Source organism: Osmerus mordax, chromosome 8 (genome assembly GCF_038355195.1).
Source record: "Osmerus mordax isolate fOsmMor3 chromosome 8, fOsmMor3.pri, whole genome shotgun sequence".
Taxonomy (NCBI): Eukaryota; Metazoa; Chordata; class Actinopteri; order Osmeriformes; family Osmeridae; genus Osmerus; species Osmerus mordax.
In genome coordinates, this window is record NC_090057.1 from 4,920,138 (window position 1) to 4,933,935 (window position 13,798).

Consider the following 13,798-nt stretch of genomic DNA (forward strand, 5'->3'; position numbering starts at 1 on the left):
TTTATGTGCTGTTCAAGAATGAATAAAAACAAAACAGTACTCAGACCACGTATCAACTTTCTCCTTAATGGATTCATCCCTAGATGAATATGGTGTTGTTGCAAGTATAACAGCTTCCTTGCTTAGAAGTACGCAATTAATACGACATGTTTCAAGAGAGAGGCACGACTGATAATAACTAAGAAGTTACGATTTCATGTCAATTCAGCGAATTCTAAATTCAGTGTGTTGTTATGGCGATGTGGACTTCAGATCCTCAGGCACAAACAAAGCAAGCTCAGCTGCTCGGCACCTATTTCAGGCCTTCATTGATTAATTACAGTAATTATTTTGGGTCACGTCACACTGGCTCTTGAAGTGTGTCACCGTTGATAATTCAGTGAGGACCTCCACAAGCCGACAACAGTGTACTCCTGAGCCTCCTGTACCAAATGACCGTCCCTGATTCTCAAGCTTCATGCCAATGAACAGTAATTGTGCTCTGATGCCGTGGCTGGCATGATTGAAATCAATGAATCAAGCAATCACTCCAGACCCAGGTTAATCAGGGCAATGGAAGTAACAGTGCCGTGGCAGGAACATGCTGGCCATAACTACAATGAGGGACAGTTGTGTTCTCCCATCACAACCTTCATTATTCATAGTGTTTCGTGAGCTTGTCGATATTGAATCAAGGCAGAGCAAATATGACAGCGTTGGCAAGCAAATCACCAACAGGTCCTTGAATGTTTATTTATCTGTAGTACTTCCAGACACAGCTTTATAACTTCACCACGGCCTTTTTAATGGGGAAAAAAATATGTATTTCCATTTATTTCCATTACTACATTGTGTCAGGCGAAAACAACTCATTTACGTTACAGAGCTGCTTCCCCTACGCCTCCAGAAACAGCAGCCAGATTGCGGGCATAAATCTACATTTTCAGATTTTTTTTTTTAAACTGAAAAGCAGTCTCTTTTGGCGGAGATTACTGTACACCAGTGTGCAGTACGGCCCCATGGTTCGTGCCTCGGGTGAATGTGAGGTAAGCCCGACATCAAGGCCCTGTAGCTGTGAGAGATGCAAGCAGACATCTTTCCCTTCCTCCTGATGACTGTGAGGCCTTGGGAGTCTGCTGGTGCCAGGGAACACACTGTCGCTCTGACATCAGACAGGGATCAATCAATAGAGAGGAAGTACTTCTCATCCAATTTGGATCAAGTTTTGGAGTTCTCCTTAGGCTGCAGATATCGGCTAAATCCTTACAGAGGAAGTGTGGTACCTGTACCCAAGGGCAATTCAACATGGTTATAGGTCAACTGCCATTTTCTAGCAACATCTACCATGGTACCAAGAAGACATATTTGCAGTATGAGGGTTTTACAGTCACAAGAGTACTAAAGTTGTACTTGAAATCATTCAATTCAGCCTCTAATCATTACAAACGTATCTCCAACATGAGAAACAGGACGTTTTCGTCTATCGCTGAAAGCAAATGCACAAAGACCAGCTCCTCCGTTGAGATCTGTTAAAACAACTTAATCAAACCCTGATGTCGTATCAGACTCTGAGCTGTTAATTTCAAAATGCTGGCTAATCCCTATAAAAAAGGGTGCCAGAATGCCACTGGGTCTTCTGCTTTCCCCGGCTGATGCAATTGACCCCTGTGCGGCCTGGTGCCAGAGAAGCGTGCGTTTGCACTGTGGAAGCATCAGCTTTTAGGAGGCTAAATTTAAACCCCCAGGATCCTCTTCTGGAATGCAGGAGGGTTCCAGAACAACATAAACTCCAAATAAGCCCTGTGGAGCTACTGGGAGAACGGTAGTGGATACCTACCTGGTTTTTAAAGTGTATCTTCTGTGGTGTTTACCTCATCCCACCTCACTGATGATGGACATTCACACTTGCTAGCTTTTAGCAGGCCTTTGAGTGTTATCAAACTTATCATGTGGTTAGTGTTGGCTTGTGGAAAGCTGAATATGCTGTTATTTAGGCCAATGGCACTTGCAGGTACGACAAACAATTATTCAAAAGGACATTATGTAAAACTACACAAATTAAACTTGATGTTTTATAATGTGATAGTGGCTTGACTAAGTGAAGGCGTCCTTCAAAGTACATGGGGTTGTGATAAAACTTCTAAAACAACAATGCAAATAACGTGTGACACAAATACACTTTTTTCCCACAAATTTTCCATTTGCACCTCAATTCTGCCACTGGTCTGTTGAGAATCCAAATCAGTGGCTGGGCAAGTCCAACATTCAACATAATAACAAGAACTGGAATTCCCCACAAAAAGCACGAGAGTCATCACTGTCCCATCTGCAAATAACAACATGATCAAGGACAGCCTATCACTGAACACCTGATTGGATCAGACCTCCTTGGGGAACCATGACCTCAATCTGAAGCTCCAGCCACCTGAGTGTTAAAGTGACTAAACTGTCAGCAGGGGTATGGTTCACCTTGACGCAGCGCCATATTTTAACCCGCCGAATTCCATTTTACATTTACATTTAGTCCATTTAGCAGACGCTCTTATCCAGAGCGATTTACAGTAAGTACAGGGACATCCCCCCGAGGCAAGTAGGGTGAAGTGCCTTGCCCAAGGACACAACGTCATCTGGCACGGCCAGGAATCGAAACTGGCAACCTTCTGATTACAAGCCTGCTTCCCTAACCGCTCAGCCACCTGACTCCATGTTCTTATTTCCTGTGAGAGAAACTACGATTGCTCTCTGCCAGGTTTCCCACATTTACACTTTAACAGCACTGTGAGACTCCCTTGCCTGCCCCCCCCCCCCCCCCCTTAACAGTTCCGCACTTCTTTTAAATAGCCAAATAGAAATACTGCATTTTTTGATGGTGTACAACAAAAATATCTAATATTCACACCCATCATTCTTAACCATACAGGGGCAACATTTGTTGACAAAAAACCCTGTGAACACAGGAAAATAAACCAACGAGCATGTTGGTACGGTAATTCTCTCTCGAAAGTTCACAAAGTGCAAATAAGCAAAGCAAAGAACTGCTAGTAACATGAGCTCCCTAATGTATTTCAATCAACTCTCCCAAAGTTATTTTTTGTCGTCTATGATGAGGTTTGATGACAAGGTTGGGTTTGTCTTGGGAAGCCTGCAGTACCATTATTGCTGTTCTCATCAGATAATCAGGATGCCATTGTGACAGTGGAATCTGAAAAGTGTGGGTCAGCATATCTCTGCCATGTAAATACTAGGACTCGTTAAATACTGTGGCATGTCACTGACAACCAGCCTACTTTATATTTTCTAGTCTTAGTGTTCCAGATTGATCTACAACCCACACATAGTGTTGGTCTTCATGGTATTTATTTTTGCCACAACAAATGCTTTATATAACCCCTAACCTAAAACTAGTCAAACATAGTAACATGCAACGTGCCAATCAAAGCTTTCCTATAATAACTTATTTTCAAGTTACTACACTATACAGTCAATTGAGTTATGACTTGTTTGGTAATACACAAAGGTCACCTTTGTCAAGTAGGCCTACTCCAGCCAATACGTGTATGTTCAAACTACTGTTATGGATACTCACATTAGACCGACATCAACCCATACATATCCGTTACAAAGGTAAGTGCTGTGCAGATTTCAACATCTGCGTCAAACACCTAAAATATGTCTTGCAAAGGGTGTGAACAACAACTTAAAAACGATAAGTATCCTAGAAGAAAGCGATATTCTGACTGGAAAAATAAATATGGAATGTAGGATTCATATTGTAATTCCTGAACTGGTAGGCTATTTTTTTTTTTCTTTCTTTTAACGTAGCCTAAGCCGAAATACAGTAAAACAGCACTATTCTCCTACATTTTGATTTGTTAGTCGGATTGTTGTTGCTATGCAATTTGTTCCAGCACCTGCAGATAGGACTTTCTTTAAAATTCCTTAGCTCGAGCCCGGTGGACAGGTGCGCCGCTCGCTCAATCATGATTGCACATAGCGTGCACTGCACCCTACACTTGCGACAAGTTCCCAAGGAGAGCATTCGATGAAAAACTAACCAAAAATACTGCCGAAATCCGAATTTGTTATTAGCCTACCCTGAAGTTACAATTCCCAACTTTGCATGGCTATCCTAATTCAAGTAGCCTACTCGATGTGTCCCGGCAGACACTGGTGTTTATACCACATCCAATAGGCTACTACAGCAAACGAAAGAATCACGCTTTCATTACGAAAACAAAAATTGTCATTACTTACAGTTCTTAGGAACTGAATCTCATCTTCCCCTTCTCCGCCCTCAGCCATGGCTGTGAAGGAGCCTGCTTAGACTCTGAAAGCCACCACTGACTGTGGGCAGAAACGCGATGCTGTGCCTCTCTTGCCGATATTAGCATAGAGCTCATCCACAGCCATATAGGGTAGACCGGGCAAGCCCACCGCCGCCACCGCTGATTGTCACTCAATGCGCTCTGCCTGCCCAATGCCAGCAGTGCGGTCCTCTGGGGAAGCGGAGTGGGAAGATCCGTGGCAAATGAATGTGCCGGATGATGTTGTTGAATGGTACAGAATAGAAGCCCACTGATTGTTAAGCTATATTTAGCTACCCAAAAAAATACAATTAGCAGTTTGTTGCTGATCATTGAAATCGCCTCAGAAACATGCTTAAGTTAAGTTATGACAAAAGCCTATATTGATTAAAGTTTGGCTAGGCTACGTCCCGCTCATTCCTTTTTCTCCGTGTGGGTAGCGTAAGGTTGAGAGAGATAACTGAAATAGGGGGGGAGGAGAAAGAGAGAGACACAAATAAAGGGGAATAGCTTACTTGATAATAACCAGTTGGTCAGTCAGGCAGTGTCCACTTTTGTTAAATGGTTAACCTTTGGGTCACTCTAATAATGGCGGGAAATCTAGGGTCTTTGTCTAGCTTACATCTTCACCACCCTTGCGGTTAGGTCAAACTGTCACTTGACATTCAAAAATAGGCTGCATCATGACTAGACTATTAATCCACCTGGTACTGGCTTCTACCTTACGTTAGTGCTGACTAGTGCTTATTTCTCAAATATGATAAGATTTGTTTTAATTATTAGGCCTACAAACAGTAGCTGACAGTCAGCGCAACGCTCGTGTGCACAGTGAACACCGCAGTCCAAAAATTCAGAAAAATACATGACTGACCTCTAGTGGACCATTGTGAGACATCTAAAAGACTATCCTACAGGGCATTCAGTGGAAAGTAGGGGGGTGCGATACTGCTAAATTTGGTTGTATACGTTTTTTCACCTGATATAATGTGTAGACCCCATCTCCTAACATGTCTTGCCATCGTGTGTGTTATTTTCTGTGTTCTTTTGTTTCAAGTTTCACGTTTTTTATTGTCAGGTGCACAGAACAACACATGACTGGGCACTGAAATTCTTGTGACAAGACAAGGAAGCAACCTGGCATAACATAACATATGTACTAAGAACATATATTACATCTACGATAAGCTCAAATTGAATAGAAATAAAATAATAATAAACCTCCTAAATATACAAAATAGTATGCAATATACAATACAATATAGTAGACCTCTAATACACATAAAGACCTATACTAACCTTATAGACCAACTAAGTTAAGACAAGACCTATACTAACCTAAGACAAGTGGGGTAAGTTAGTGCAATAACACAATGAACAACCTGAGATAATATGGAGATGATGTATGCTCTTTTCTAGCAACATTTCCAGAGGGGATACACATCATATCACGCCGTTTTTTCACCTGATATAATGTGTACCCCCTCTCCTAACATGTGAAGGGTCTGTCCTGCCATCGGCCTGATATAATGTGTATCCCCTCTGTAACTCATATGGTAGACAGCAAAAGTTACAGAGGGGATAGTGGATAGCCTGACTACTGTCAAGTAGGCTATGCACTGAGTTCAAGGTCTGATTTAAATAATGCCATCACACCTGTACTGTAGGCTATGAGAATGGATGAACAGGGCTTATTATTGTAAATATATATAGGCTACACATAGAAAAATAATAAAAAAGATAGGAGAGTATAGGATCCGCTTTGACAAATCCTCACTAACCAGCTGCATGATGACACCATCTGCTACCTGTCTCGCAGGTTGACTGACTTAATCAGGTAAACCAATCGGAGCCGTGCACAGAGCCAACAGTAAAAACGATTGGTTGATCTCCTGTCTGTCACAGTCGGAATGTCACTTATCTGACATCAACGCTCTTGAGTGCGGCATGCAGTGCGCGTTTTCTTTTTTACTGTATGTGATTGTTGGCCAAATGTGAATGATGGCGATGTAGGGACGTAGATGCGAAAGAAAACTGTGAGTATTAACCGAGAGTTAATAGAGGGTTGTAGGCTATGAAGAAAATCAAACATTATCATTCACAAGTGGTTTAATTGTCACTTTGTTGTGTCAGGTAAACTACATATTTACATTTCATTCATTTAGCAGACGCTTTTATCAAAAGCGTCTTAAAAAGAAATAGTGTAGAAAGTTGGCTACAGTATAAAGATCAATAATCAGAAGTGCATAGTTGTGCAGTATTTCGATGGTCAGAGAGTCGAGGATGTAGGCTAGTTGCAATGTTGTTGCGTACAGTAGCTTATGTCTATGTGTTTTGTTTAAGAAACTTTATGACCGGGAAATTGGAGGTCTGGCATTTGTGGTCAAATAATTTCTCTGCTATTTACCGGAGCAAGAAGATAAGGCTACGGAATCCCTCTTTGTAATGAATGCTCAGCCTGACGCATGCATGTCTACAAACCTTGGAAAATGTTATAGGCAGGAAGAAAGACAATATTTCACTCCCCTTTACAAAGTGCAATTCCTGGTTATCTTCATTTCCACGCCCTCTATCATGATATCACAAAAATATGAAATATGTTTAAGTGTTCCTGACAGTGATGTTTCTGCATTTAACACGTTTGCATTCCTCATTAACCTACCTGTAATCACTAATAACGTATGCAGCCCTTACACACGTATTTGTGACCAACCTCCATGTAAAATTACATTAGGATATTCACATAAAACTTTATTTTTCTTATATTAAGGTAGAGGCACACCAAGAGGATTTCAAAGTAGTCAGTGAGTGATCTACTAGATAACTCTCTCAAACTCCTTTCCATTGCCCAGCCTACCCAGGCACAGAAGAGGTTGACATGGAAAGGACTCACTCCACCCACCTTCTATACAGTCCTATTGAGGAGAAGGTCTCCAGGACCCAGTGCTTCCCCACACACAGGGCCCCTGCTGGCCAGCAAACCTCCACCTTCTTCAAAAAACAGCCAATAGCAACCCACAGTTGTCTGTGGGAGGAGCCTACAGAGGCGAAGAGGAGGAGTCAAGCAGACGAGCGGGATTCCAGGAGTTTTAAGGAGGCACTCAAACCCAATAGTTCTTCAGATCTCTTTTGGCTGACGGACCTGCTGCCTCTCTGCTATCAGTGTAAGTCCATGTTGGGCATGGGGAACCAGGGAGGCAAGACCAAGCACCACGGTTCCCTCAAAACCCAAGAGGGTTCTCCGGGGTCACCACATCCCCAGACTGCCAAGAGGAGGAGGAGCACGGAGGGGTCGAGATGCACCAGCAAGCTGGAGCACACCCTGGCTCAGTCCTCCAGGAGCTCTTGGGGGACGTCCAGAGGACGCCGGCTGAAGAGGCTGTGGATGATGAGAAGTCCCCCGGCGGAGGAGCAGTTGGACTGGGGCCCGACAGAGCAGAGTCCTCCCTCCGAGGTTCAGAGCTTCTCCACAGCCGGAAGGGCCTCGGTCGTGAGAGCAGCCGTGATGGGAGCCGAGAGGGAGAACCTCCTTGGGGTTCTGTCCTCGGCTCTGGGGGAGAAGAAGGCGTGTTCCGGTTACGCTACATCCCCGGGTTCCTCCAGCAGGGTTCCACGCTCTGAGATCCGTTCCCTTTCTCCCAGGGACGTCCTGTCTTTGAAAGACGTGTCTTTTCACTTCGACTCAGACGCAGAGCTGTCGGAGTATGAGAATGAAATGTACAACGCTTGCGCGTCCCCTTCCAGCCCTCAAAGTGACGGGGAGCCCCTGGACAGCACCAGACATTCTCCAGAGGGGGGCATGGCTCAGGCCCTGAGCCCGCGCCAAGAGCAACGCACGCCAGGCAAGGAGTGGAGGGGGGAGAGGGTGGAGATGGAGGAGAGGGAAAAGGCAGCCCAGCGCCGGTGTGTGGAAATGGAGAGGAGGGACGCAGCCTGGAGGGTGAAGGGGAAGATCGAGGAAGTGGAGGGGATCATACGCCGTGTCAGCTTCACCAGCGGAGACTGGCTCAGAGAGAGAAGAGAGGGGGATGACTGGAGAGAGGGTCAGCTGTTTGCCTCCTTACCAGATGGATGTGCGTGTAAAGAAACAGTGTCTGAGCCTCAACCCCAACCCCTGACTCAGCCTCACCCTCAGCCCCAGCCTCAACTCGACCAGGTTCTAATGGTGTCACAGCCTCAGCCCCAGGTCCAACTGGAGGGCTGTAGTCCCACTCAGGAGAACACTCTCCTTGTTGAGGAGCACCTGTACCTGGGTGAGGCCTTCAGCCAGAGGCTAACACGAGCCTTCTGGATGGAGGGCCTGGGTGAAGATGAAGACTGGGAGACTATGAGACATGGCGGAGGCCTCAGAGAGGGTAGGGAGACAGAATGGCCCTTCAGCTTTGACCCTGGCACCCCTGAATCACCATCGTGGAAGTCCCTTACTCAGTCCCCAAACACCTCAGAACTTCCCAGCAACATGACCACCTTTGACCCTTTCACAGAGTTGGAGGCATCCTCACCACCTCCCCTCACCACCCTGGTGGACACATCTCCCCTCGCCCCCAGTAGCTTCCACAGCATGTCACCTATTCTGTACCCTCATCCAATTGGCCCTCGTCCAGCCCTACACTTCTTGCTTGGGCCTCTCGCCCAGCCGTCGGAGGAAGAGGAGGGTGAGGAAGAGGAGGGGGGATACGAAGAGAGGAAGACCACGCGTGTTGTTATAGACTCTCAGGGAGGTGATAGGGGTGTTGGAGGCAAGACTGTGGCCACCAAGGGAGCTGTAAGCGACAAGAGGAAGTCTAGGAAGAGAGTGGCATGGCTGGACCAAAGACTGAGCGAGCAGAACCAGAATCAAAGCCAGGACCAGGATTATGACCAGGACCAGGACCATGACCATGACCAAGATCAGGTCCAGGACCAGACCCATTCTAGTCCCAGCTGGACAACCTCCAGCGTGGATTCAGTGTTTTGTTCAGGTAGGTGATAAAACGGTTATGAAGTCAAGCATTAGGTTATAAAACGAGAGTTGAGGGTACTGGGGTGTGAGATTGAAGATGTGTGTGGAATGGATTAGGTGAAACAGAATTCCTTATGTAACTGTTATTTGTGAAGCCAACCCAAGTGAAGAGTGTGTGATCCACATGGGTTTCTGATGCACCAGAGGTTGTAGATCAAGGGTTGTGTGCTGTGGGTCTGGGGGGCTGATGAGGAGGGAGAAAGCGGTCCTGTGATGAACTTACAGGCTGAGCTCTGACTGGCAGGTTTAGTCACTGATTATATCTCCCTTCTGTAAAATCCCGGTCAGTGTGTTTTCTGCCTCATCCACCCCTGCATTCCCCTGGGTGTCATGTGAATCCTTGAGACACACACACACACACACTACTTACACGCAGCTGGCACAACTAACTCAAACATTGCCTGGAATCTGGATAAGAGGATGTGTCTGGGAATGAGGGCCCCATGCTGGCTGACCAAAGTTAATCAAAAGCGGTGGGATGAGGAGTTCAGTGTGTCTTTGTGTGTGAATGCTGTGTGTGTGTGAGAAAGACTCTGTCAGGGGTATGCTATGTGTGTGTGGGTGAGCATGTGTGCATGTGTGTGTGTTTGAGCGTGTGTGTAGGTGTGTTTATGTGTGTGTATTAGTATGTGTGTGTATTCAGGCATAGGGGATGGGCCGGGCACCTGACCAGACTCCCAGACTCCGTGGGGCCACAGAGGGATGTGAGATGTGCTCTGACCTGAGCCGGAAACACTTCATCTCCAATGAACAGGATTAATGCATGTGTGTGTGTTAGAGAGAGAGGGAGGAGAAAGAGAGAGAGACACAGAGAGAGAGAGGAGAGAGGGAGGAGAGAGAGAGAGAGAGAGAGAGAGAGAGAGAGAGAGAGAGAGAGAGAGAGAGAGAGAGAGAGAGAGAAGAAAGAAAGAAAGAGAGAGAGAGAGAGAGAGAGAGAGAGAGAGAGAGGAGAGAGGGAGGAGAGAGAGAGACAGGGAGGAGAGATAGAGAAAAGAAGACAGGCTCAGAAATTCTTAATGGATAGGAGTATAGCTTAGTCTTGGTGTAATGGGGACTTCATGGGGACTGTCTGGGAGGGCTGTACCTAAAGTTGGTATCCCAGGCCAAAATCTATGCATAATCATTTTTTAAAACACACACCTCAAGTCCCTGGTAGGGAGGCCGGGGGTTGGAACAAAAGTGTGTGTGTCTGTGTTTCAGTGTGTCTCGGTGTTTCTGTGTGTTCGTTTCTGTGTTTGTCTGTTTCTGTGTTTCTATATGTGTGTGTGCTTTGTGTGTCTGTGTCGTTCACTGTGTGCGTGTTTTGCCAGTCTGTGTGTGTATGTTTCTGTGCGAGTGTGTGTTTCTGTGTCCCCCCGCTGTGTGCTTGTGTGATTATGTGTGGGGGTGCATGTGTGTGCATGCACGGTAGAGAGAAGCAGCGTGCATCATTGAAATCTGGTGTCGTTATTGAATGGGGTTGAATTGAGGACAGTTGGACAACTAAAAAAAATTCCATAAGCTGGAACACTCTGATCTGTCAATGACTCCTGCCATCTGACGTAACATCTCTGGTGCAATCACAGCAGGGATCAACACCCAATACTTTCCACCAGCAGTAACGCTTTTATCCACCTGTAATGTAATGAGCAAAGCTAGTTCAGGCATGGCTCTCGGGCAGCACGCGTCATATCACCCATCGCCGTGTTCTTACCAGCTTAGCTCGATAGGTGGCGCTATAAAGTCTCACACATGCACACACACGCATCCTCGATTACCTTTGTGTTCTGCACTGCTGCCACCCACCACCATCCCCTTCTCCCCCGTGTTGTCTGTCTGTTCTCCCTGTTGGGGGGTTTCACTCGTTGCTCCCTGCCTCATGTCATGCATGCTGCAGTGAAGGCAGGGAGTGCTTCCCCATGTAAATCCATTCCACCAAAGTGAAACCTATTCTCATGTATATGAATAAATGGTGAAAATCAATCACATGAGTGTCTTGACTGAACGAGTAATTTACAGGCAAATGTCAAAGACCGACTTAATCCATTAAGTAATGTACATGGCTTCAGCTATATTTACCTTTTTTATCTCCTTAGTCCTGAGGCTTCTAGGTTAGTATCACAAGGCTCTCTGTGACTCGACCAATTAACACAGTTGGCAGTGAATTTTCAGCTGTCACATTACATTTAGTCATTTAGCAGACGCTCTTATCCAGAGCGACTTACAGTAAGTACAGGGACATTCCCCCGAGGCAAGTAGGGTGAAGTGCCTTGCCCAAGGACACAACGTCAGTTTGCATGACCGGGAATCGAACTGGCAACCTTCGGATTAATAGCCCGACTCCCTAACCACTCAGCCATCTGACCCCCACCTAGTGTCCATAGCTGCCAGGTATCTATCTCCTCATCCTGACATCCTCATTAGTTAACCTACCACCTGGCACCTGGCACTTCCTCTCTTCTCCAGTCTCCCCACCCCCTTCTCTCTCTCTCTTTCTTTCTTTTCCTCTCCCTCCCCTCTCTCTTGCTCTCTCTCTTACACACACACACACACACGCACTCCCTTTAATCCCACAGTCAGAAATAATCACACCAACTCCTGACAACACACAAAGCCAATTGGATCCAGTTTAGTTACAGTATCAAACGAAAATATGTGAACATCCCCCAGACAAGCAAGTGTAAATAAGGCTTGAGATACAAGTGCATAAGCACAACATGAGGGAGTCAGGTGGCTGAGCGGTTAGGGTATCTGGCTAGTAATCTGAAGGGTGCCAGTTCAATTCCCGGCAGTGCCAAATGACGTTGTGTCCTTGGGCAAGGCACTTCACCCTACTTGCCTCAGGGGAATGTCCCTGTACTTACTGTAAGGCGCTCTAGATAAGAACGTCTGCTAAATGTAATGTCACATGAACTGCAAATTAGTTTTTTTTTTAAATAGATGTTGATCTGTGTATCTTGATACACAGATCAACTTAAAGCATGTGATTCCAGTTTCAATTTGACAGAAGCCTTTGGAAAGTTATTATTACTCTGAATGATTTTGTTTTCTGAGAATGCCCTCTTCATGTCCACTGGGGGGTGCTATATCACAGTTGAAGCAGTGTGTGTGTGTGCTCGTGCGTGCGTGTGTTCGTCCTCCTGTCCGTGAAAGCCTTAAATGGATGTTTATGTTGATGAGGCTGCTTTACTCTTACCCCACAAATGATGTACATCATTATGAATACAGGTGTGTTGTCCGATAGGCAGTGTGGATGACAGCTTGTGCATGTACTAAAGGCATTGTGCGTGTGTATGTGTGTGTGTTACAGCCTGTGTATGTACAGTACCGTACGTATGCATTGAACATCCTTCGGGACAGCAAAGTCAATGTTTTCTTATCTAATCTTCCACGTGCTTGGGTGTGCGTGTGCATGTACGCGTGTGTGTATGTGTGTGTGTGTCCACAGATAAGGCCCTCCGGAGACAGGAGGAGGTCTGGCTGCGTGAGGTGGAGGAGTCTCTGTCCGTCTGCAGGTCCCTGTCCCGGCCCTCGCGCCCCACACACGCCCACTTCCTACGCATCACGCCGCAGGAAGATGACATCACCAGCGACTCGTCCTTGTCGCCAGAATCAGCTGTGAGTTCCCCTGACGCTGAAACAGAAACGCGGTCAGTTGATGCTCATCGGACGGCTGCTCGTTTCAATGTCTTTACCTGTTGGGGAGTGAGACTGCTCAGTGGTAGAGCATTTTGACTGCAGATCAAGGGGAGATTCAATTCCCCCCTTCCTCCTGTATGTTGTTTTGGATAATCGTGTCTGCTAAATAAATACATAATAATATTTAGTATTTTTATCTTGGTATGCATTGTGTTGCTTAGTTTGAATGCTGAGTTTGAGTCTCGAAGGTCAGCTCTTAACTTAGTAGCCCTGTCCAGGTCTGATGAATGTACAGACTGTATTTAGCGAGCTGTATAGAACCTCGTTGATTTAGTCCCACTACTGCGTCAGCAGGGGATTGTTCTAACTCTCTGGGTGAAAAACACTAACAGAGGACTGCTTTGTGAGCCCCTTGGCCTTACATGTACACTGCTGTGCGTTGTGTCTGTGTGTGAAGGCATGCTGAAATGCTTGAGTGGATATCCATGTTCGCTGTCATCTTTCTCCCCTATTGACAGGGTATCTGATTGAAGACCTGCCTATTAGACTTATAACACACCTGTCTAGTTGGCTTGTAACACACCTGTCTAGTAGATTTGTGACACAGTTGTCTATTAGACTTTAATAGCCATGTAATCCTCACCCTCTGTGACATAGCGTGTTAAAGGGGCTGTACGGTAAAATAATAATACAATAATAACTTTTGAATTGATATGATTCTCGTCTATGCTGGGCAGAATTTGATAGACACAGACAGTTAGTCACAGTGACACACAACACTGACAGCCCTTTATGTCCATCTCATCACAGCGCAATTGCCCTAATTATGTATTTATGGTGTTTTCAATACATCTAATACTACTGTGTGCACTATCTCCTTCTCATAGTATAGTTCCAA

General features: G+C 45.7%; 1 protein-coding gene across 2 annotated transcripts in view; it reads right to left on the bottom strand.

Moving 5' to 3' along the window:
- The window catches only part of ryr3 (ryanodine receptor 3), a 73,113-nt gene extending 68,822 nt beyond the window's left edge, over positions 1-4,291 (bottom strand). For both annotated transcript variants that reach the window (XM_067241184.1, XM_067241183.1), the window contains exon 1: positions 4,234-4,291. In XM_067241184.1, coding sequence (XP_067097285.1) covers positions 4,234-4,281 — 48 coding nt within the window. In that variant the 5' untranslated portion in view covers positions 4,282-4,291. The remainder of the gene's footprint in view (positions 1-4,233) is intronic.
- Between the last annotated feature and the right edge of the window lie 9,507 nt (positions 4,292-13,798).